Source organism: Bos indicus x Bos taurus, chromosome 2, assembly GCF_003369695.1.
Source record: "Bos indicus x Bos taurus breed Angus x Brahman F1 hybrid chromosome 2, Bos_hybrid_MaternalHap_v2.0, whole genome shotgun sequence".
NCBI lineage: Eukaryota > Metazoa > Chordata > Mammalia > Artiodactyla > Bovidae > Bos > Bos indicus x Bos taurus.
Window position 1 is genome coordinate 128,961,074 of NC_040077.1, and position 25,024 is coordinate 128,986,097.

General features: G+C 53.1%; 1 protein-coding gene across 2 annotated transcripts; it reads left to right on the forward strand.

Annotated features, from left to right (window-relative positions):
• Positions 1-1,112: 1,112 nt before the first annotated feature.
• E2F2 (E2F transcription factor 2) lies at positions 1,113-24,178 on the forward strand. 2 transcript variants are annotated; one of them, XM_027520616.1, is made up of 7 exons: positions 1,113-1,797; positions 7,048-7,153; positions 9,527-9,746; positions 10,317-10,475; positions 12,129-12,243; positions 14,052-14,244; positions 20,934-24,178. In XM_027520616.1, the coding sequence occupies exons 1-7, from the start codon at positions 1,546-1,548 to the stop codon at positions 21,200-21,202; spliced, it is 1,314 nt and encodes a 437-aa protein (XP_027376417.1). In that variant the 5' UTR covers positions 1,113-1,545; the 3' UTR covers positions 21,203-24,178. The 2 variants fall into 2 exon arrangements, with proteins under 2 accessions (XP_027376417.1, XP_027376418.1); XM_027520617.1 differs by lacking the exon at positions 1,113-1,797 and adding an exon at positions 6,624-6,894.
• The last annotated feature ends 846 nt before the right edge of the window (positions 24,179-25,024 follow it).

The following is a 25,024-nucleotide window of genomic DNA, read 5'->3' on the forward strand; positions in this document are numbered from 1 at the left end:
GCCATGAAGGAAGGAAGACCTGTGACGAAAGGGTTGTTGAGGAGAAACCTGGAGATGTTCAAATATTTACTGAGTGCTGGGCTCTGGGAATACAACTGTGGACAAGTCAGAGCTCTGCACTCTGGACTTCCACCCAGTCCTGCAAGGGCCTGGGCTCAGCTTGGGAGAGTGTGGGAGGATTCTTTCACTGGAACAAACAAGGGCTCAGGAGATGGCCTGTCCCAGACTGAACTGTCAGATCACAAATCAGCCAGTCTCTCTCTGTGTGACCTTGAGCAAGTGACCTAGCCTCTCAGACGGCCCATCTTTACCAGGAAGATCATCACTCCTCTTTCGGCAATTGTTGGATCCAGTTAAATAAAATAAGATAAAGCAATCATCTAGCAGGGTGCTAGGCATGCTGTGGCCGTCCATAGATGTTCAGTTCAGTTGCTCAGTCGTGTCTGACTCTTTGCGACCCCATGGACTGCAGCACGCCAGGCCTCCCTGTCCATCACCAACTCCTGGAGCCTACTCAAACTCATGCCCATTGAGTCGGTGATGCCATCCATCTCACCCGATAGATGTTAGGATTCCCCTATAAAGGGGTATAAACCTTAGTTTCCGTCCGTCGCCCTCCCCCCACCCCCACCCCGCCCCGTGCCAAGAAAGAGTAGACTTTTCTGGCTTTCATTTCAGCGGGGAAAAGGATATAAATACCTCTACGTTAGCGTTAGCTGAGCTATAATGCAAACTAACAAAAGGCTTGCAGCTCGGGCAATGTACCCCTGGATTTGGGTTCAGGCCAGAGACTCCACGCCAAAAGATCCCCTCCACCCCCTGGGTATTCGGACCCAGTCCTCAGGGCGTGGTTGCCTCTGCTGTCTGGGAACCACCCTCCGGGTCTGTTTCTCGGGCTGCCAGAGCGGGAGGGTACCGGGCGACAGCAGGTACGGCGGCCCCTTTAAGCATCAAGCTTGTGTTGCAATCACTACCTCGAGGGACTGGTCCTTCCGGGGGGTGGAGCCTGTGCCTGTAGCAGCGACCAATCGGAGCCCGGCATTTTCCGCGGGAGATCCGAATTTCGCGGCACGCAGTTTCGCGCTAAAAAAAAAAAAAAAAAGGTGGGGGGGGAAGCAGCAGAGAAAGACTCAGGGACTTCAGACCGAGGCGAGAGGGAGTCGGTGCGATCGGTCCCCCTCCCCCATCTGAGTGCGTCGCTGTTTCTGCCGAGCCCGTGGGCATCCCAGAGACCCCCTCCCCGGAGCCCGCCGGACCCCAGGGGCTGAAGCCTTCGGGGGCGCGGGGCCCTCGCCGGTCGCCAGCGCCCCAGGGGCGGGGCAGCCCCTGGCCCTGCCGCAGCCGCCGCCGCCGGCGGCGCCGGGCGATCTCCAAGCGGCGATCTCCAAGCGCTGCCCGGCTCGGCTGCGGGCCAGGAGAGGAGGGTCCGGCCCTGCCTGGCCTCCGCGCCATGCCGCGGGCGGTGTGAGCCGCCGCGGGCTCCGAAGCCCACAGGTGCCGGCGGGCGCGCCAGGCCTGGCTGGGAAGGGGGGTGCTGCGCTCGCCATGCTGCGGGGGCCTCGGGCCCTGGCTCCGGCAGCCGGGCCACCCCCAAAGGGGCTGCCCGCGATGAGCCCCACGGAGCTGTGGTCGCCGGGCCTCAGCAGCCCCCAGCTCTGCCCGACCACCACCACCTACTACACCCAGCTGTACCCGCAGACTGTGCCTCCCGCTGCGGCGCCCGGCACCTGCCTCGACGCCACCCCCCACGGACCGGAGGGTCAAGCTGTGCGATGCGTGCCGGCTGGCCGGCTGCCGGTAATGCTGGGGACCCCAACCTACCCACCCACACCCAACGCTTAGCTCTCTGATTTTACGGGTGTGGGAAAGGCGGGAGGGGCGCCTGGGACCTAGTCTAAGTGAGTCTGGGGAGGCAGAAGGGTTGCTTTCAGCTTCCAGAACAACCCATTGCCCCAGTATCTAAGGAGAAGAGTCTTTCCTTTTCAGACTTGGGATGAAATGAGCTTATCCACTGGAGTGGAATACAAAGAACACTGGAACAGGAGTGTGGAGACCTAATCCACGCACCGTGCGACCTTGGGGAAATCTCTGGAATCAGTTTGCTGTGATTCATTCATTCATTGTTTGGTTCAGAAACCAGTACTTGGCACCTGCTATTGTCCAAGCACAGAGCTGAGCCTGGGGATACCGTGGGGGCTTTAAAACAGGAGGAGGTCTCTCAGATCCAGCTGGGCTGAGATTCAATTTACCATCCAGCCAACTCTTTCCCAATTATCTGCACTGGGTACCACCCCCACCCCCCACCCCCAGGCCCAGTCTTCTGTCCCAGCCAGCCAGTGGCAGGTGCAAGGTTGGGGCAGCCCTCTGAGGTTCCTTTGCAGATGGAGTGTTCCTTTCTCAAACCCCCAGGCCTGTTGCCAGGGAGGGCCCAAAGTGTGGTGGCACCAGGCACAGGGTGTGTTTTGTGGGAGTGGAATTCCTGGAGCCCATGCAAAATGAAACAACTATAGGGTGGGGATAGAGTGGGAAGAGCCTTGGGGAGTGGGGGTGGTAGTTGGAGAGCCTGGTTTCTCATCCTGATTGCCACTAATTCACTGTGTGTCCTTGAACAAGTCAGCCCGAGTCTGGGCTTCATTTTCCTTGTCTTGAAAATCTGTGTGTGTGTGGGGCGGGGGGTAGCTGTGGGACTAATTCACCTCAGTTCTCTCCCAGCTCAAGATCCAGGGTTTTGGAAGCAGGATCTGGGAGGGAAGATGGTGGTGTTATAGGTTACTTTCTTGAGAGAGGTGAATCAAGTTCAACTACAGAAACATAACTCCCTCTGCCCCAGTGCCTCTGATCTAGAGGCACTGATCAGACCTGTGTCAGTCTGCAGGCTTAGGCTCCCAGGCTGCAGGCAGAGCCCCCACTTCCTGCTTCTGGAATCCTGCTTTGCTCATGATCAAGGCTTTAAACTTTCAGAGCCCCTTCTTGTACATTCTTTCCAATTAGGAGGAAGGAGGCAGGGGTACTTTTCCTATTTTTACAGGTCAAGCACTCAAGGATAACCAGGAATTTTGCATCTATCTCTTGATCAGTATTTTACAATCTAAAACAGTTTTGTACCCTAGGAAGTAGATGGTGTTAGCAGCTCTGTGTTGCAGGGGGAAACTGATGCTTGGAAAGGGGATGTAATCTGTCTGAAGTTATTAGGGAGATACAGTCTCTTCTCTGCTTGACTTTCTCCAGTACCGTCTGACTTAGGAGCTGGGTGCCCCCAGGGAGGGGCTCAGTGGTGGGCCCAGTCTCTCCTCTGGCCAGCTGCTTTCAGGCGACCCGGCAGAGTTTTAGTAACAGCTGTGGTTTTGAACCGCTTGCCTCCCAGAGGAGCTGAGTGCATCTGTCTGCACCTCCCTCCCGGAGGGGCTCAGTGATCACAGCAAGAATGGCTCTTTTACTGAATGCCTCTCATGTGCCAGGCACTGCTTGGCACTCTTCACATTCGTTATCTTGGTCAAGATGCCTGGGATGAGGCATCTCACAGATGAGGAAATGAAGCCGAGTGGTGAAGTCACTTGTCCAGGTCCTAAGCCAAGACGTGGGAGCGTCTCTTTGCCTCAGGTCACCCTAAAGGCCTCCGGGGCCCAGAGTGCCCTCTCCTGTCATTCCCCGGCTGCCCAGTGTCCCAAAGCCTTGTGGGCAGGTCGCGGCCCCCTGTTTGCTCATTTTCACAGGGTGTGACCAGGAGCAGCTCCAACCCCAACCCTGGGTGTGGCCACTTGCTTTGTGGCCAGGCTGCAAAGTGCAGGGTGAGGCAGGATTTGTTGGGGAGCTGCTGTTTAAAGGGACCTTAGGCACTGCTCAGAGATGGCAAAACAAGATCAGTGGCAGAAAGAAGGCAGGCACCTGGGTCTCCTCGCTCCCTGGCTAGAGCTCTTTCCACCACCTGTGGGTTGATCTGGCTCCAGCCAGGCACATGGCCTCACTCGGGGTCACGCTGCCGGAGCCTGGGGAAAGGGTGGGATCCTGCAGACTTCTCCTTTGCTTTTCATTTGTCTGTATTTTCCAAATTTTCTCTGAGAATCAGGAAAGAAAACGAGCATTTTAATGAGCACCCCTACAAGGTGGGTCAGATGAGGAAATGTAGGCGTAGGGAGGCTAGCGGGGATCTGGAAGCAAAGCTCTCAGCTTCTTAACACCAGCTCCTATCCGCACTGTCTAACTTAGGACTTGGGACTCAGGAGAGACGCGGCTCTACGCCCTGTGTGATTTTGGGCAAGTCACCTCCCCTCCTCTGAGCCTGGGTTACCTCACCTGTTGGGGGTGGTGTCTGGCATCACTGGCTAGGGCTGCCCGAGCCAGGAACTTTGTTCTTCTCCTGTGGGGTTGCCAGTGTGGACTGGAATCTTAACCAGGCCTTTAGGTTAAGTCAGAGGGGCTGCCTAAGAGGGTCAGGTTGGAGCCCAGCTGGCCTTTGCTCTGAGGTGCATCCCCGATGCTTTCGAGCTCACCTCTGAGCCCTCGTCTTGCTGTTGCCCCTGGTTAGCGATCACAGCTCTGCGGTATGAGCAAGCCCTGTGCTGCCCTCTCACGGGATCCTCGATGACAGGGGGTGAGCAGGCATCCCCATTCTGCCGGTGGAGCTCAGGAGGTCTGCCCAGATGGGGACACAAGTGGCTCTGGCTCCAAGGCCTGCGCTCAGCCTCTCCTCGGTCCTCATCCTCCTGGGCTTGTCCTCTGCCGCTTCTGTTCTCCCGGCTCAGGCGCGTCCGTGCTGACTTTTCTCTGGGCAGTGCTCAAAGGTGTCAGCGAGACACACGCACAGTTTGCTGCTTATGGGCCCTGAGAGTGCAGGATAAGGGTGACGGGGAGGAAGAAAAGGGAAGGGACCGGTGTGTGTGCGTGTGCGTGTGTGTGTGAAGTAGTGATGGGGGTAGGTGAACACAGCCAGGTCTTGACTTGAATTTCAGTAGGTTCTTGGGCAATGTGTATGGAATGGAGCTGAGCAGTCTGGTCCATGGCTTTGGAGTCAGACAGACCTGGGTTCAAACTCTGGCTGTCCTGTCTGTGTGGCCTTGGGCACATGGCTTAATCTTTCTGAGTCTCCACTTCTCCTTCTGGAAGAGAGATTGCCATAATGAGTTAGGGCTAGTGAGCATTTGATAGGCCCCGCACAGGCACTCCGTTCAAGGCCCTCCCCTCCTCGCTCTGCAGGTCATGTTCTGTGAACTCAGCAGAGGCTGGTTTCTTTGGGTGGGGGAGGCGAGTGGGAGTGGGGAGACTCTGGGCACCATCTTTGTCTCAGGTAGAACTCAGCCTGACTTCCCTTCCTCTCCTTACCCTGGACTCACCAGGTCTCAGTTTCTTCAGCTGTAAAATGGGGATTTGCTGTATGGAAAAGATTCAGCGAGGTGATGAATGTTGGGACTTGGTCTAAGGCAGGTAGAAGGTCTCAGTGAATGATTAGGACTTTTTCTATAGACAAGATGGGACTAGAGCAGGTCACCGTCCCTAGAATCTAGCATCTTCCCAGCTGGGAGGTTAGAAAAGGAATATTCCAGAGAGACTTCAACAAGAGATTCGAATAAGCAGAGAGGTGTGGTGTTTGGATCATGTCCAGGTCTGGGTGGGGGTGGAGGAGAGGAGAATCTCCTCCAACCAAGTTCCTCAAACCAAGGAACGGGGCTCCTCAGAGCAGTCCAGGAAGACTTCCTGGAGGAGGCATGAGAAGGAGGAAGGGAGCTGACAGCAGCAAGAGCCATCATCACCTCCCACACCTGTCAGCCCAGCTGTGCTCAGCAGCGGTTACAAGTCTCAGGCCTGTTGAGCATGACCTCACCACCAAAGGTTAAAATAGGCCTCTCTGTCTTAGCTAGGGTAGGGGTGTCTAGGTGACTGGGGGAAAGGGAGAGGAAGGAAATGGGTTTAGTGACCCCCAGAATAGTTTGTCAAAGAAGAAGCTGAGATTAGCCTGAACCCCTACTGAATGCTGAGCGCTTTACAAAGGTTATCTGTCTCCTTGAAGCTTTAGGACAGCCCCGGTGGTAGGTATCATCTACCTCATTTTACGAGGAGGAAACGGGCTCCTAAATGTGGAGCATTTCCCAAGTCACACAGCGAGCCTGTGAAGGAGTGGGGAGACCCAAGCCCATATCTCTGACCTGTGCCCCAGTGCCCCAACCCTGCCTCTGCCCAGCCCTCGCGAGGAGAGAGGCCCCTTCCGGGCCAGCACTGCTTCTGGGCGTAATTGAGGCCGGGCGGCAGTGGGGTGGAGAGGAGCAGATGGGTCTGTGGTTTGATTTCCCCAGCAGGTGTTTCCCAAGCTTGGCGGGAACAGGGAGGGGGGAGCAGGGGGGACCTCAGCTGCTTGTCCTTAAGACACAGGGGAAGGATTCATTGTCTGCCCCTCTCGGCAAAGAAAGAATGGCAAATAGAGTCTATTCAGGAGGCTCCCGGGGCCCTTGAGCTGGAGCCCAAACATGGGGGTGGGGGGATGTTTGCACTTCTTCCCCATGTGGGCACCTCCCTGGGGTGTGGCACTGAGCCAGGAAGTTCCCTGAGCCTGGGCGGATGCCCAGCCCCACCCTGATAAAGGGCCAGCTGTGAGGCTGTGATGGGCACTCGGTCTGCCTGGGCCAGCTGCTTCTGCAAGGGAGGAGGGGGGCTCTCCCCAGCCTGATGTGGGGTAGGCCCCACCCATTCCTTCCTCCCTGTATCATCCCGGGAGGGGGTGGAGAGACGGATGCAGAAGTGACCTTGGGGCTTCTTATTAAGGAACCCTGCATTAGAACCCACACTGGCTTTGTAGCCTCGAGGGCCTGGGCCTCGGAAGATGGGAGCGTGGTGGGCCCCTCAGCAATAGGACTTCCTTCCCCTGAAAGCTTACTTTTCAAGTCACTGATATTTCCTTACCAGGTACAGTGATTTTTTTTTCACCCAGGATTGGTGGTAAACTGAGGCAGGAGGCCTTAGGCTGCTGGCGGCCTTAGGGCTTTGGCCCCAGGTCGGGGAAAGGCTAAAGCAGGAATGCTTCTCAAACTCTGCCTCTCTCTCCTCTCTCTCCCCAAGGCCAAAAGGAAGCTGGACCTGGAGGGGATCGGGAGGCCCACGGTCCCTGAATTCCGGACTCCCAAGGGGAAGTGCATTAGAGTGGATGGCCTCCCCAGCCCCAAAAGTAAGATACCCACGCCGATGGGGTATTATCTAAGGGCAGGCTCGGAGAGAAGGTGGAGTGGGGAGGGCCAGAGGGCAGCAGCCCAGGCCAAGTCACTAGGAGTGATATTCGTAGCGCAGTTTCTGGTTTACAAAGCAGTGACCTGTACCTTCTTACTGGATCCTGGCAGGCAGGTTGATTATCCCCCTTTTGCTGATGAGGCAGCTGGAGACCCAGAGCTTCAGTGACTTACCCAAGGTCAAACTGCTAGTCAGTGGAGTCAGGGCCAGAAGCCAGTTTCTGCCTCTTGATATTTTCAGTCAGTATTCTGGTTTGAGGGGTTTCCAAGGGTGTCTCAGCAGTAAAGAATCCACCTGCAATACAGGAGACGTGGGTTCAGTCCCTGGGTCAGGAAGATCTGAAGGAGGGCATGGCAACCTACTCCAGTATTCTTGCCTGGAGAATTCCAAGGACTGAGGAGCCTGGCAGGCTACAGTCCTTAGGGCTGCAAAGAGTCAGACACGACTGAGTGACTGAGCACCATCCTGGTTTGAAAGGGAGTTTAAGCAATTGTATTAACACTAATTTGGGGGAACTGAGACCTAATAAAAAAAGGTATGTGACTGGGTTGGAAGATGGAGGGTCTGGAACTTACAGGTCTGGGCAGGGCTCTGACATGAGTGGTCACTCCTTAGCCGTATCATCTGTAAAACAAGGCACAGCTAGATCAGGAATAGCAAGAGTTTCCTCTCAGTTGACTAGTAGAGGCTTCCCAGAGCTCTTCATTGAAGGATCCCAATCAATTAGTAATGTCTGTCTTGGATGCAAAAATTGACAAAGCTGTCTGTGTGCCAAATACTTGCTATCTATATATTCAGTTCAGTTCAGTTCAGTCGCTCAGTCGTGTCCGACTCTTTGCGACCCCATGAATCACAGCATGCCAGGCCTCCCTGTCCAACACCAACTCCCGGAGTTCACTCAGACTCATGTCCATCGAGTCGGTGATGTTATCCAGGCATCTCATCCTGCCCCCAATCCCTCCCAGCATCAGGGTCTTTTCCAATGAGTCAACTCTTCTCATGAGGTGGCCAAAGTACTGGAGTTTCAGCTTCAGCATCAGTCCTTCCAATGAACACCCAGGACTGATCTCCTTTAGGATGGACTGGTTGGATCTATATATTAAGGGGTTCTAAAGTCCCCTTCTAGAGGAATCTGAGACTCTCTAAAACTTATTTCCCAGAACTAGTTTAGCCACTAACTTGCTATATGACTTGCAAGTCACTAGATTGCAAAAGTCTTCTTGTGGTTTAAGACACTGCAGCTGAGGTGTGGTCTTGTGACATCGACCTCATTAAGAAAGGGACCTTTTTCGTGAACCTGCTGCATGTGACGTAACAGGACTGATTCCTCTCAGATAATCACTGGATGACACATAGAAAGAAAAGGCAAGTCTACACTTATACAGTGCTGGATGTCAATTATATTTCAAAAATGAAAAAAAAAAGCAAGTCTATAAACATGTTCTTGTCATTTTCTTCCTACCCTAATTCCAAATTCCTGACATAACTGGTAGGATTGGGCAGTTGCTGGGAAGGGTTAGGGTTAGGGTTAGGCACCCCACTCCAGTACTCCTGACTGGAAAATCCCATGGACGGAGGAGCCTGGTAGGCTGCAGTCCATGGGGTCGCTAGGAGTCGGACATGACTGAGCGACTTCACTTTCACTTTTCACTTTCATGCATTGGAGAAGGAAATGGCAACCGACTCCAGTGTTCTTGCCTGGAGAATCCCAGGGACGGGGGAGCCTGGTGGGCTGCCGTCTCTGGGGTCGCACAGAGTCGGACACAACTGAAGCAACTTAGCAGCAGCAGGAAGGGAGACTTCTGGAGCCAGGCTGCCTGGATTTAAGTGCCAACTCAGCCACTTTCTAGTTGAGGGAGTTGAGCAAATCACTTTCTGTCTGTGCCTCAGTCTTCTCATCTGTGAAATGGGGATGCTTCCACATCAAACCTACAGGGTGTTGTAAGGATTAAATTTGTTGTATATGGGAAGGGCCTAGAACAGTGACCTACACACAGTAAGCACTTGCTGTTGGTGTTGGTGGTTGTATGGCTGCCCTGAGCTTTGGTGGAAAGGTGTGAACCAAGAGTTAGAATAATTGGTTTCCAGCCCTGATAACGCCTTCATGATTGTGAAACCTGAAGCAAGTCACTTTGCCTCTCTAGTTTATCAGATTCCCTGTTTGAACAATGGTGGTGAATGACCACCCTCCCAGTACTCTGTAAACTGGGAAGTGGGTGCTCATGTGAAGGGTGGGACTTAGTGGCTTCAGGTCAATGGAAGAAGGTCCCCAGGGCTCCTCTCTGAGCAGTGACTGAGCCGCTTTCCTCCTCAGCCCCCAAGTCCCCCGGAGAAAAGACTCGCTATGACACATCGCTGGGGCTGCTCACCAAGAAATTCATTTACCTCCTGAGTGAGTCTGAGGATGGGGTTCTGGATCTGAACTGGGCTGCCGAAGTGCTGGACGTGCAGAAGCGGCGCATCTACGACATCACCAACGTGCTGGAGGGCATCCAGCTCATCCGCAAGAAGGCCAAGAACAACATCCAGTGGGTGTGAGTGCCTGGGCCTGGGGCAGGAGGCTCCAATGAGTACACGTGCAGTGGGTGGGGCCGGGGCAACAGCCGCATGTTGCTTATGTGGGAGGCGGGCCTGAGAGCAACATCCAATGGGCACACATGCTGGCTGGGGAAATCCCAGGGCAACATCCAATGAGCTTACATGCTGGGGGTGGAGCCAATGTATTTAAGAAGGGGATGGACGAGCAGGTGTATATGCTAGAATAAAATGAGAGCATGGCGGGGGCAGAGAGTGATATCCAGGGCATGTAGAGGTTAAGAGCACCCCAGATCTTTTTGAGCAAGGGGTCCCAATATTGCCTTCTTCTAACTTAGGACAGTCCTCTGCGATACTGAGCAGTTTCAATCCCTGGAAGTTCCCTGGGAGCTAGGCAGGACCACTAATCTTTACAAGCCAAGGGGCACCTTCATAGACCCTGTGAACAGCCTCTTCCTGGAGTTTGGCCTGCACCGCCTGTGCGGCTTTGCACAGCAGCCCTGGGGCGGGGGTCCCTGGATGGGGACCGAGACTGACACTGTTGGGTGGGGTGGCTGTTCTGTCCCCAGGGGCAGGGGACTGTTTGAAGACCCCACGCGGCCTGGGAAGCAGCAGCAGCTGGGGCAGGAGCTGAAGGAGCTGATGAACATGGAGCAGGCCCTGGACCAGCTCATCCACAGCTGCTCTCTGAACTTCAAGCACCTGACGGAGGACAAGGCCAACAAGAGATATCCTCCTTGGTTGGGAAGAAGAGGTCTGGGGGCAGGGGGCCTGTGGCATGCTCGTAACCACCCAGAGCTGATGCAGAACCTCTCTGGAGGGGCCCATCCACCCCAGGTGTCTGGCGTATCACCGAAGAAAGACGTCCTTGGTGGTTTTTCCTCTTGGGTCTATTGAAGTTACTTTCTCATGATAAAAAAAAGACAAGTATGTTTCCAGAAATCTGGAAAATGGAGAAAACCTAATATATAGAGAAAAGTAAATGCAGTGTGTGCCTACTGCACACAGTGTTTTAATATATCCTACTTTTCTCCACTTGGCTTCCCTGGTGGCTCAGATGGTAAAGGGTCTGTCTGCAATGCATGAGACCCGGGTTCGATCCCTGGGTCAGGAAGATCCCCTGGAGAAGGAAATGGCACCGCACTCCAGTACTCTTGCCTGGAAAATCCCATGGATGGAGGAGCCTGGTGGGCTGCAGTCCGTGGGGTCGCTAGGAGTCGGACATGACTGAGCGACTTCACTTTCACTTTTTTTTTTTCCCTCCACTTAGTGTATTACCATAGGTGGTTTTGGAGAAGGCAATGGCACCCCGCTCCAGTACTCTTGCCTGGAAAATCCCATGGACGGAGGAGCCTGGTAGGCTGCAGTCCGTGGGATCTCTAGGAGTCAGACATGACTGAGCGACTTCACTTTCACTTTCCACTTTCATGCACTGGAGAAGGAAATGGCAACCCACTCCAGTGTTCTTGCCGGGAGAGTCCCAGGGACGGGGAGCCTGGTGGGCTGCCGTCTGTGGGGTCGCACAGAGTCGGACACGACTGAAGCGACTCAGCACAGCACAGCATAGGTGGTTTTTATGTTGTATGTCCTTCCTAATTATTTTGGTTGATTCACTTGAAATTGGTATTGGACCATTTTTTAAGCTATAAAAAACAGCAGTTTCATATGGTTTAACCTCATATTTTAAATGGTTTGAGAATGTCCTGCTCAGCCCACTGTGGTTTGTTGACAAGGCCTAGAACGGGCTTTGAGATCAGCTCTAGATTTCTGCGTCTGTAAAGCAACATTGTGATGAATATAGATAGAACCTTTTCCTGAGTTTTTTTTACTTATTTCCCTGGGTTAGATTCCTAGGATTGAGTCAATGAGGTCAGAGAACATAAATTTTGCAATGGCTTTACATACACTTTCCCCAAATGGTTTAACCATCTAATTGGCATTTGGATCTGACCTTATATTTTTGGAAGGATGGGAGGCATTGTGAGAAATATAAAGAAGTAAGACAGAGCTTATAATCTAGCTTAACAGTTGAAGACTTTATGTAAAAAGCTGATATAAGGCAGCATTATTTATATTTTTTGACCACTCCACGTGGCAAGTGGGATCTTAGTTCCCTGACCAGGGATCGAACCCATACCCTCTGCATTTGAAGTGCAGTCTTAACCACTGGACTGCCAGGGAAATCCCTAAGGCAGGTTTTTAAAAAATGATTTATACCCCTATTTCTCAAGGGATTCAAATGTAGCTTATGATATTAAAATAACAGGTTATAGTTTGGATATGGTTAGAGGTTTTGAGAGGTGGGTTTAGATCCCTTCTGGGCAGGCTGGGAATTTGAATTTCGAGCCAACAGTCACTTCTCTTGACTCCCCTGCCCCTACACTGGCCTACGTGACGTACCAGGACATCCGTGCTGTGGGCAACTTTAAGGAGCAGACGGTGATTGCGGTCAAGGCCCCTCCGCAGACTAGACTGGAGGTGCCTGACAGGAGTGAGGTGAGAGGGGAAGTGTTTGGTGGAGGGCAGGGCCAGGGACATTCCAGGCAGCCCTGCGGGTTCTGTCCCCGGCACTGCCCAGGCCCAGGCTTCCCAGGGCCATGCTGGTGGTCACGGCAAGACTGATGGTCTCTGAGCTGGGGCGGAAGAGGCAGAAGCTGGCAAGGGCATCAGGCACCGGCCTGAGAAATCTCTCTGTTCCCAGTCTCTCTCCACCTCCCACCAGCCCTGAGTTCCTGTGCGCCCACACACAGCGCTGTCGGTACTCACAATAATCCTTCCGTGTTAACCGTGCTCTCCTAGGTTGAAGGCCAGCATTCTTTACACACCTTATGGGACCGTCTGAGCTCTGACCCCTCCAGCCTCCTCTCCGTGCTGCTCCTGACCTGTCTTTACTTCGGCCACACTGACCTGCTTGCAGTTCCCACACCATGCTAAGCTCAACCCCAGTACCAGACCTTCTGACATGCTGTTCCCTCCAGCCGAAATGCTCTTCCCTCTCTCGGCCTCATTATGTCTATTTGGGTTTCAGTTGCAGCACACGGGCTCTCTAGTTGTGGCGCCGACCCCAGAGTGCATGGGCTTGGCAGTTGCAGCACGTGAGCTCTAGGGCACAGGGGCTTAGTTGCCCTGCGGCACGTGGGCTCTTAGTTCCCCAACCAGGTTCCTTGAACCCTCGTTCCCTGCACTGGAAAGCAGATTCTTAACCACTGGACCGCCAGGGAAGTCCCTCTCTGCCTGGTTTACTGCTCTTCATCCTACATGTCGAAACGTGAACGTCACCTCCTCAGGAAGCCTTCCTTGATTACTCCCCAGCTTCATACCCACCTGTCCTCCATCACATTTAACCTCCGTTGGCCAGGATGTATCAGCGATTACATAATTATGTGCTGCTTCCTCTATTAGAGGGTAACCTCCACAAAACCATGTTCCACCCCTGTTGTACTGCCAACCCAGAGTCCAATAAGGGCTCAGGACATAATCTGTTTAGCAGAAAAGCATTAAGATAAATAAGGGCCCTGCCTTCGCTTTGAAGAATCTCAGGACTTAGTGGGAAAAAGAGCCAGCCAAGCAAGCAGTGAGGCTGTCATTTGCTTTGAGGGCCTGGGGGAAGGAGAGTTGGAGGAAGGGCCCACAGGTGATGACAGGTAAACTGAGTCCTAAAGAGTGAATAGGGTCTTTGCCAGGAGAAGTAGGGGCAGGCAGAGGGGCTGCCTGGGCGCAGGCGCAGACACCCGAACGCCATCGGGAGCAGCACCTGTGTTATGGGTTGTGGCTTACGTTGGTTGAGGCACACAGGAAGCAAGGGCGGGAAGGCCAAGTATCAGTCTCTCGGTTATAAATAACAGAAAACCACGTCCAACCTGCTTCAGTGAGGGGCACCCGGGGGAACCAAGTGACGGGTCCAGGGGAAGATTTGGGGATTGCAGGTAAGGCTGGATTCAGGTGCTCAAACTGGGACTTCAAGTTGGCTTCACGCTCTCCATTCTCACTCTGCCATACTCTAGGCCAGCTCTCCACTTGCAGTGGCAAAGACAGCTTTTATGATAGCAGCTCAGGCCTGAGAGTAGGGGAGGAGTGGTTTCTCTAAGGAAAATCAAAGCTTTCTCCCTAAAAGAAGGGGTGGGGGAGGTCTTGGACCCAGACAGATGTCTGCCACAGGCCACATGGGACAGGCCCAGTGCCCAGCTCAGGGGCTGCACGCTCGCATGGACTTTGAGAGCCTCGTGTGTCCGTCCACACACGCTGAGCCACGAGTAAGTGCCCTGGTGCCCAGACCCATGACCTGGCTTCTCTCCCTTCTGCAGGAGAACCTGCAGATACATCTGAAGAGCACACAGGGGCCCATTGAGGTTTACCTGTGCCCAGAAGAGGTGCAGGAGCCCCACAGTCCTGCCAAGGAGCCCCTCCCCTCCACTTCCGCCCTCAGCCCCAGCCCTGACTCCACCCAGCTCAACAGCAACAGCGACCCTGGGATCACGGAACCCACGGCATCCTCAGGTGAGACAAGGGACAGGAGATGGGGAGGGGCACCGGCCTTCAAGTCTTCCTCTTCCGTATCAGCATTTGTGGGATACCCACCTTCTACCCACGTGTGTGCATTGCACGTTACACTTTATAAAGCACACACACGTTCCTTGTCTCAACGGGAAGACTGATGCTGCTCTGGGCAGAGGAGGGCCTGTGTTCAAATCCCAGCTCTTCCACTTACCAGCCGTATGATCTTGGACAAGTTACTTAACCTTTCTTTGTCTTAATCTCCTCATCTGTAAATTGGGCATAGTAATTAATAGGATCTACTTCACAGGTTGTGAAAATCGAATGAGTTAATAAATATAAGGAAGGCCGGGACTTTGCTGGTGGTCCAGTGGTTAAGACATCAAGCTTCCAATGCGGGGGACACAGGTTTGAATCCTGGTTGGGGGACTTGAGGTCCTGCATACTGCAAGGTGCAGCCAAAAAATCTGTATACAGGTAGAGCATTCAGAACAATGCCTGGCGATAACTGCAATATTATTATTAATAGCAATAATAATTACCTCTTATTATCAATATGGTGGTCTCTGCCGTTAGTCCTGCTACTTCTGTAACAACCAATAGCAAAGCTCCTTGACACTCAATCAGCCCTTGGTAAATGGAAACTGTAGGTTTCCCGAGAAAGGCGCGACAGTGGACTCAGTTGCTGTGGTGCGCGGGGTTAGTTGCTCTGTGGCATGTAGGATCTTCCCAGACCAGGGATTGAACTCTCCTGCATTGGCAGGTGGATTCTTAGCCACCAGACCACCAGGGAAGTTCTTAACACTTTCTTAGGAGATAATAACGAAAGTTTTTCGAACCACAACCATGTATCAAGGACATCCATTATCACATAACTCCTCACATCAGTTCTTGAGGTGGCTTTTATTGTTCCCAGTTTAGAGATAAATAAACTGAAACAGAGCTGATGTGACCTGCCCAAGGCCTCCCGGCTGGAAGACAGTGGAGCTGTATCTTGAACCTTGGTCTCCACACTCATAGCCCAGGAATCTCTCCACCAGGCACAGAACAAATCAAGGAAGGACGGTGGCTGGGAGGTGGGTGGTACAGCTAAAAGCTGTCTATGCCTGGCAGGAGGTAGAATGAGGCTGTTGCCAAGAAGTAAGGAAGTGGGAGAGTCCCTGAGGGCTTCCTGGGGAGACTGGGAGTCGGGTAGGAGTAGAAATGGGAGCCTCTGCAAGGCCCGTCCCTCCGAATGGATTTTGCCCTTTTTGTTTTCTTAGCAACAGAATTTCCCTAAATAGAACCCTGGTGTTTAAACAAATGCAGAGCTAGAACTGGTCTGGTGGAAAAGGCTTTTTTTTTCTTTTTGTGGCCGTGTGGCTTGTGAGATCTTAGTTCCCTGACCGGGGATTGAACCCAGGCCATGAGAGTGAAAGTTCTGAGTCCTCACCACTTAACTGCCAGGGAATCCCCTGGAAGAGGCTTTTTGTGTGTGTGTCGTGGATGGGAGCACGTATCTACAGAACACAGATTGGATTCCATTTCTTTAACTCAAGGGTTAACAAAACTATTGCCTGCAGACCAAATCTGACCTGTTTTTATGTGACCCATAAGCTGAGAATGGTTTTCATAGTTTTAAAGAGTTGAGGGTTTGGGGTAGGGCAAGTGATGTGTGTGTGGCAGAGACCATACATGTCCTGCAAAGCCTAAGATACTATCTGGCCCCTTTATAGAAGTTTGTTGACCCCTGTTTTAACTCAACGCTTCATCTTATACACAAATAAACTGAAGCCCAGAGAGGGCAAGTGACTTTCCTATGGTCACACAGCAAGATAGCAGCAGGGCTTAGACCAGAGCCCAGACTGCCAGTTCTTCTCTAGTGATCTCTGCTGTGTCCTGGCCTGGTCCAGGGACCAAGGCTCTCCCTGCATCAGCCATCTGTCCCTCTGGGCACCTCCCAGTGCCTATCTCCCAGTCCAGACCAGTGCCCCGCCCTGTTTTCCCTCCTCCTCCGATGCTCTGCTTTTTCACTCCGCTGTCAACATACGCATGGCTCTCCAGAGTTAGAACCTTCAGTTTTCGTCTGAGACCTTGGGCAGGGGTGGTGGGCCTGAATGCAGAAACCAGGGTGAGGCTTTCAGCTCACTTGGACAAGCAAGAGCCTGAGGCCCCAAAGGACTAGAGGTTTACAGAAGAGCTGATGGAGGGGCCGGCTCTGTGCCAGGGCCCGTGCCCTTGCTGCCCCCTCCGCCCTTGTCACATGGCCTCTTAGCGATGTCCCTGCTGAAAAGAGGAGAAGTTTTCCAGAAGGTGTACACACACACGTGCGCACATGCTCCATGTCCTGGCTTGAAGCAGGGTCATCCTGCGGTCCAAGGGCCAGGTCCAAAGAGGAAGTCACTGCAGTCTTGGGACCCAGGTTCCCATCCTGGGAAGGGATGGTTTCCCAGTTCTGGAACCACCAGGGAAATGGGACCTTGTTTCCTTCACCTGTAACGGGAGGGTTGGAACTGGGGTCACTGAACATCCCTCCAGGCTGTGACATTCTGACTTAAACCTGCATGTGGCTGAGGGTGCCTGAGCTGAAGTTGGGAGGCTTGGGTCTGAGTCTGCGCTTCCCTTTCTATGACAGGGTGACTGTGGGAGAGCTGTTTTAACTCCTCCGAGCCTCTGTTTCCACATTTCTAAAACAGAGACGCTAAAACTCCCTTATGATGTTTGGGTGCATTTCAGGCGAGGATACAGCATAAATGTGACTTTTTAAAAGTTTATGTGAACTAAACACCTACTGTGTATGGGTTTGGAGATATTTAAGTGGATACAAGCCATTCAGGGTGCAGTGGAGGCACAGATGTTACAAAGAGCAGTTCTCTTCTGGATGTAATAAACAGCGAGAGAGACAAAGAGGGAGAGAGAGAGAGGAAATGGATAGATGGATGGATGGGTGGGTGGATGGATGAGAGGAGTTTGACCTGGGGTCGAACCTCTCACATGTGACAGCTCAGTTACTGCTTCCACAGCTCAGGGAGGTGGCTCCTTATTTTTCTGGGTGGGAAAACCAAGGTGCCGGGTCCTGTAGCCGGTGAGAGGGGCTAGAGTCTGAGCTTCCAGTCTTTTCCTCGCTCCTAAGCCAGGCCTCTTAACACCTGCAGGCCTCTGCAGTGTGCTAAACAAACTCTTTTTTTATTTTTCATGCAAATACTACATTTGATTGGCTTCTTTGCGCTTCAATTTCCTCATCTGTAAATAGACATCATAACAGTACCTCCCCTGGGGCTGCCTGAGTGTCTGAGGAGGTGCAGCAGGCCTCTCCTTGAGAGGAGAGCTGGGTCTGCTAAGCCCTTGGTGGTGGTGGTTTAGTCACTCAGTCATGTGCAACTCTTTGGGACCCCGTGGACTGCAGCCCGCCAGTCTCCTCTGTCCATGGACTTCTCTAGGCAAGAATACTGGAGTGGATTGCCATTTCCTCCCCCTGGGGGCTCTTCCTGACCCAGGGATTGAACCTGCATCTCCTGCATTGACAGTTGGATTCTCTACCACTGAGCCACCTGGGAAGCAAGCCCTCGGTAATCGGGATCTATTTTATTTTTCAGAAGGGCAGCCTGCAGACTAGCTGTTTTTTAGCTTCACTTATCATTTAAGCCTCTCAACAACCAGAGGCAGGTATCATCATTCCCATTTTAGGGGCGAAGAAATAGAGGCCTGTGAATGCTGTTATTTACCCACACAGTTATACAGCTAGCTTGAGGTTTGTGTGTGTGTGTTGTTTGTTTTTTGTAATTCTAGGGATTTGTCATGAATTTTATTTTATTTTCCTTCCACCCATTTTAAAAAATATTCATTTGGCTGCATCAGGCATTAGTTGAGGCATGCAGGATCTCCGTTGCATCATACGAGATCTTTCACTGCAGCACACAGGCTCAGTAGTTGCTGTGTGTGGGCTTAATTGCCCCCCGGCATGTGGGATCTTTGTTCCCCAACCAGGGGTCAAACCTGCAGCCCCTGCCTTGCAAGGCAGATTCCTAACCGCTGGGCCATCCAGGAAGTTGCCTAGCTCGGAGGTTGATCAGGCAGTCTGGCACATCAGCATGGTTGTATTTTCAAAACAATGCTTGGTTGGTAAGGTAAGGACCGATTCGGGTGGTGAGATTCTGGGTGTCAGGGTATATTTAGCAGGGGATTTCCAGTGCCCTGCTCCACATGCCTGTGTAGGGAATCACCTCCTTACATCTAAGTGGAAATGAGCTGAGTATGCTGAAGAGGAGGTGATGGCTGGTGTGTCTGGAGAGGCGGGCGTAAGCTGTGGGAGGTAGGCCGGAGAGAGTACAGAAAGGGAGGCAGGGACCAGATTGTACAGAGCCTACTCAGTCCTGGTGGGAACTTGGATTTTATTCTTTTTTTTTTTTTTTAAACTTTTTGGTGGTACCACACAGCATATGGGATCTTAGTTCCCTGACCAGGGACTGAACCCAGACCCCGTGCTTTGGAAGCATGGATTCTTAACCACTGGACCACCAGGGAAGTCCCTCTAAGCCATTTTTAAGTCAGAGCACAGACTGAGGGCCAAGAGTTGAAGCAAGAAGACTGGTGAGGTGGCTCTGGCAGGGGCCTGAGTGAGAGACAAGGGGGTGAGCCCCAGACCACAGCAGCAGGACTGAAGAGCCAGTGGGCAGCTTGGAGGGTTGACTTGGTTGTGGAGATGACCAGACTTGCTGCCGGGTTAGATTCGGGAGAAATGGCAGGATTTCAGATAATTCTTGGGCCTTTTGGCCTAAGCCCAAACTAAGCAGCTGAAAGTAAAAGTCACTCAGTCGTGTCTGACTCTTTGCGACCTCATGGACTATACAGTCCTCAGAATTCTCCAGGCCAGAATACCAGAATGGGTAGCCTTTTCCCTTCTCCAGGGGATCTTCCCAACCCAGGGATCAAACCCATGCCTCCCGCATTGCAGGCGGATTCTTTACCAACTGAGCTATCAGGGAAGCCCAACTAAGTGGGTGGGGGTTCACTGAATATCATGGGGGAAGACCGAGATTTGGGGAGTTGGACTATAAGGAAAGCTGAGTGCCAAAGAATTTATGCCTTTGAACTGTGGTGTTGAAGACTCTTGAGAGTCCCTTGACTGCTGCTGCTGCTGCTAAGTCACTTCAGTCGTGTCCGATTCTGTACGACCCCATAGAGGGCAGCCCATTAAGCTCCCCCATCCCTGGGATTCTCCAGGCAAGAACACTGGAGTGGGTTGCAAGATCCAACTGTCTATCCTAAAGTAAATCAGTCCTGAATATTCACTGGAATGACTGAAGATGAAACTGAAACTCCTATACTTTGGCCACCTAATGGGAAGAACTGACTCACTGGAAAAGACCCTGATGCTGGGAAAGATTGAAGGCGGGAGGAGAAGGGGACGACAAAGGATGAGGTGGTTGGATGGCATCACCGACTCAATGGACATGAGTTTAAATAAACTGCAGGAGTTAGTGATGGACAGGGAGGCCTGGCGTGCTGCAGTCCACGGGTTGCAAAGAGTCAGACATGACTGAGCAACTGAACTGAACTAAACCAGGAGTGTGGTTTTGACATGCTGAGCTCTGATATCGTTTAGACACCAAGTAGAGATGAAGCAGGAGCCCAGAGCCTGGCAGTGGGGGCCAGGCTGGAGGCGTCCACTTGGGAGCAATAGGTCTGGAGACGGGTATAAAGCCATGGGCTGGCTGAGATTACCTGGGGAGGGGTGAAACCAAAGGAGAGAAGAATCAGAGGATGGAGCCTCTGGGCTTCAGGGTTTAGAAACTGGGAAGAGGAAAGGAGATCAAGAAGAAGCCAAAGTGGTAGGAAGAAAAGCAGGAGAATCTAGTACCTCTGAAGTCAAGGGAAGAACATGTTTCCAGAAGGTTGTGAATGACTGTGTGCAATTCTGCTGGAAGGTCAAATAGGATGAGGTCAGAGAACTGACCGCTGGATTTAGCAACACAGAGGGCACTGGCTCAGTGGCGTGGTGGGGACAGACCCCAGGTTGGAGTGGGCTGAAGCATGAACAGTGGTGGGGAAGTAGGGAGTGAACACAGGAAACTTTTTTTGGCCGCACCAGGTCTGAGATCTTTAGTTGCAACATGTACACTTAGTTGCGGCATGTAAGATCTAGTTCCCTGACCGGGGATTGAACCCCAGCACCCCGCATCAGGAGCACAGTATCTTAGACCCTGGACCACCAGGAAGGTCCCATGGGTAACTCTTGAGAAACTTCACTGCGAAAGGGAGCAGTATAATGGGCTGGTAATTGGAGAGAGTCATGAGGTCAGAGGAGGAATGCTCTTTAAAGATAAGAGTTATTAAAGGGTGTCTGTGTGTCGACAGGAAAGACCTAGGAGAGTGAGAGGGGTTGATGATGCAGAAAAACAGAACAGTGAATGACTTCAGGGGTGCGGGCCTTGATGGTGAAAGTGGGGGGGGTTGGGGGCAGAAGCTGGGGGGGTGTGTGGAGACAGGAGAGGGGAGGGGACAGAGTGCGGGTGAAGGGGGGGGTTGCTGCTGGAGCTGTGGTGGGAAAGGGAGGTGTCCTGTGCCGTTGGGCGAGGGCCAGGATAGGAGAGACGTGCAGGGTGCATAGCCGCCCAGGGAACTGGAGGCAGTTCTTGTTCCCAGAGGTCTGACCGGCGGCTTTGGGGGGACCAGGCATAACCCTGTCTGTCTGTCTGTCTTTCTGTCTGCAGAGCCAGCACTGACGTCCCCGCAGGTCCCGCCGCCACCCCCGCCGCCCCTTGTCCCCCTGGAGGCCACGGAGAACATGCTGGAGCTGCCGCACCCGCTGCTGCAGCAGACGGAGGACCAGTTCCTGTCCCCAACGCTGCCCTGCAGCTCCCCTCTGATCAGCTTCTCCCCGCCCTTAGACCAGGATGACTACCTGTGGGGCCTGGACGGCGGGGAGGGCATCAGCGACCTCTTTGATACCTACGATCTCGGGGACCTGCTGATTAACTGAATTGGCACTGCCTGCACCCCCCACCCCACCCGGGGCAGCCCGGCCCGTTTCTACCTCCTCACAGGATGTGAGACATGAGGTGCTGCCCTCGGGGTGGAAGGGTTCCCCCGTCCCCTTTCCTTTCCCACCCACCTGCCAGTCGACACTGTCCTGGAGGTGGAGGATACAGGGTAGGAGCCCAGCAGGGGTGGGGCCCTGTCCTTCCTGGTGGAAGCCGGGCCTGGGAAGGCCTAGTAAGTCTCCTGATCTCTGACCTCTTGCCTGAAGGGCTCCAGAGGAGGGGACTGGGTCTAAGGAGAGGCCTGGTGACTGCCTTTTTGAGGGGCCACTATGACCCTGTTTATCGAGAAGCACTTAATGCCTTTGTATTTATTGCAGGTTGAGTTTTGTTTGTCTGCCCTCCCTGAGTTTTAGCAGGGAGGTGGTTCTAGTTTCTAGTAAGACTGCTCCTCAGACAGGCCCAGTGCCGTCTGCTGTCCAAGGGTAGGCTGGGCCTTCCAGGGGCCCAGGCCAAATCCCCAACTGCCCCCAACACAGTGGGCTGGGCCCGAGGGCCTGTCCAGTCTTCTGGAATGCCAATTGCACTTCGGCCTCCTCACTCCAGCAAGAGGGTGCTGCTGGATTCCTGTTCTCTGTCCCAGAGCTGGGGTTCCCACGGGCTTAAGCCCAGAAGAGCTTCTGGGGAAACGGGCAGGAACATGGAAGCGGGGGATGTTGCTTTAGGCACCTTTGCTCTGTGGTTGCCTCTCACTGGGACGGGGGGCTGTTTAACACTGAAGACCTGGGAGGCAGAGGCAGCCTCACTGTAGACAAGGGTGAGATTAAAGGAAGAAACTGCCAGAAAGTACCTCTTGCCGTAGCTGCTGGTATGGCAGCTGCTGGTATGGGCCTCTCCGTCCCAGGAAGCATTTTTTTTTTTTTTGCCCATTCGTTGAAGGGGATGATTCTTTAAGGACTTCCCCTTGCCCCCAGCTCTCACACAGACCCACCTAGGGACAGAAGTGACCATGGCTTGATGGCACATTGGTTCCTTTTGTCACAGGATGTTGAAAGGGTGACAGGGAAGGGTCTTCATTGCAGACCAGACATTGGCAGCTAACCAATGGGGAGATGTGCTCAGATTACCTCTTCAGGCTTGGGGTCCTATTAATAAGCTGGTCTTTTGACCTCCTCCCCATCCTCCAGAGGCTGGACCATCCCACGTTGTCCATATAGCCCAGCTGGGTAGCAAGGAATCAGCTCTCCTCCCCACTCAACTCGGGGTGGGGGTGCTCTGGGTCGAAGCCAGGCTGTGCCTTCTGGAGAGAGGCAGCCCGGGGTGGTGGTGGTCTGAGACCCACTGCCCACCCTCGGGCAGCTAGGTTTCCTCAGGGGCTCAGCAGGACAGCACTTTTTTGTTTTTTAAGTTGGTAGCATTAAGTTGGTTTCAAATATGAAGTTGGCTCCGTGGGGTTGCTCCCGAGCTGACCTACTGGCATCTGAAGTTTGGAAGGTGGGCTTCTTTGGGGGTGGGGTCCGATGTGAGCTAATGCCCAGCTGGGGACAGTCAGGCCTTGTCATTGGCTCAGCTTCCTGGTCCTCAAGTCAGCACCCTCTCAGGAATGGTCCCAGCTGCCCCAGTCTATAACAGGGCTAATTGTTTGCCTTTTACAGAGGTGTGTTTCGTCTCCCCTCTCCTGATACTCACAGGGGTCTCAGCAAAAGGCAGTTTGGAAGCTTAACATGCCCAGGGCCAAGGGACTCCCCCTGGGCCCTTGGGTGGAGGAAAGAGGGTCATTCCTGGGACCTGGTTTGGAGCGTGTGGGGCTGCAGGTGGCATGGCTGTTGTGAGGTGGTTTAGCCACGTGCCATCTCTGAGGATGGAGACCTTTGCCTTCCAAGCCTGGGGTGCTGGCTGGAGCTTTCTCCTAGAATTAAATGAGAGAAAAAAGGAGAAGAGGCTGGCAGGACCCACCGGGAATGAATCTTATGGCGAAGTCCAGCCAGAATTGAAGCTCATTCCCCAAAAGCCTAGCCACAGGGCCAGACAGAGGGGCTGCCCCTTGGGCCCATGGCCTGTATCTAGAGCAGCTGCCCCTGCGCCTTCCCATCTCCACCCCTCCACACCCGGCCTGGCCCAGGGCCTGGACCACCCGGGCTAAGCTTCGGGTTCCATGCAGGAAACAAGTTTGTGCCTCTTTCTTGCCAGTGATGCCTGAAACCTCCCAAGTTCCATCAAGTGCATTAAAAAGCATTTTGAGTGGAATTCCCTTTAGGGGCCCAATAAACTTTAAAACCAGGGTAGAAGAAAAGCCAGTTTCTTTCTGAGGTACTTTATTTCTGCCAGGAAATTTCCCAGTCCCTCTGGCAGCACCCCTCCCCCGACACTTGTGCCCCCAGGGGCATCTAAGGCACAGGGGCTGCTGGGAACCCAGTAGCATTAAGTCGCCTGGTAGAGTTGTTCGGAGATTTGAAGATATTTCTTAAAACCAGCATAGCCTCCCTTCTCCACGGCCACGCTGTGGTCTGAGCAGCGCGGCCACAGGGAAGAAGAGGAAGAAGGTGCAGCGCGTTCAAACTGGCTGTTGTGTGGTTTTGACTTCATTTCTCCTTTCCAGGTGTTCAGTCTCAGTTCTGTGCTGTGTTTAGTTCTTAGTGAAAGAGTTTGGGTGTTCCTGTGTCCGAGCATTGTGTGGCTTAAAGCATTTGAAATGAAAGCCTTCTGGGGTTGTTTGCAAGCAGCTTTCTGGTTCTCGTCACTGTGTCCTGAAGTCCCTGCCTCATCCTTGGGGCCCTCGATGAGCAGAAACCTGGCCAGCCTGCTGGCTCCTGGGTGGAGCCTTGGACGGGACACCAGTGTCTAGAGGGAACCTAGTCCCTGTGCTGGGATTCCATGCGGGTCACTTACCTCCAGCCTGGTTTCTGGTCCTGCCTTGACGAGCACCGTGTTAAAACCTCCTCATATTGTGATGATTGGGCATTAAATGACAAACCTCAGCCGCTTGTCTCTTGTGCTTTCTGAAGGTCATTACCAAGGGTGGGTCTGGTCCTCCCAGGTCGGGGGTGGGGACTTTTTCTGACCAACTGGCTGATCCAGCTCCCCAAAACAGCCTCCCTTTTCTCCACTGGCTTATTACCATGCCTGAAATGTCCCCACTAAGACACAAAGTTTGCAGCACCCAGATCTAAAATGTGAACCCCTGCTCTGTGCTGCCTCTACCACTTCTCACCTGAGCTATTTCAGTAGCTTACTCAGTACTCTCACTGCTACCCGTTCTCCATCCCATCCTCTATATCATTGGCTCTCAAAGTGTGGCCCTCAAACCAGCATCCCCTGGGAACTTGTAAGAAATGTGTATTCTCAGGCCCCACCTTAGACCTTCTGAGTAAGAAGAAACTCAGAGAGTGGGACTTTGAGTCTGTCTTAATGAGCCCTCTAGGTGATTCTAATGCAGGCAAAGTTTTACAAACTATGCCCCTCCACTAATTTAGAGAAGTCCTAAATTTTTTTATTTTTATCTATTTTTTGGCTGCCCCATGCAGCATGCTGCTGCTGCTAAGTTGCTTCAGTCGTGTCCGACTGTGCAACCCCAGAAACGGCAGCCTACCAGGCTCCCCCATCCCTGGGGTTCTTCAGGCAAGAATACTGGAGTGGGTTGCCATTTCCTTCTCCAATGCATGAAAGTGAAAAGCAAAAGTGAAGTCGTTCAGTTGTGTCTGACTCTTCATGACCCTGTGGACTGCAGCCTACCAGCCTCCTCCATCCATGGGATTTTCCAGGCAAGAGTACTGGAGTGGGGTGCCATTGCCTTCTCTGGCCCCATGCAGCATATGGGATCTTAA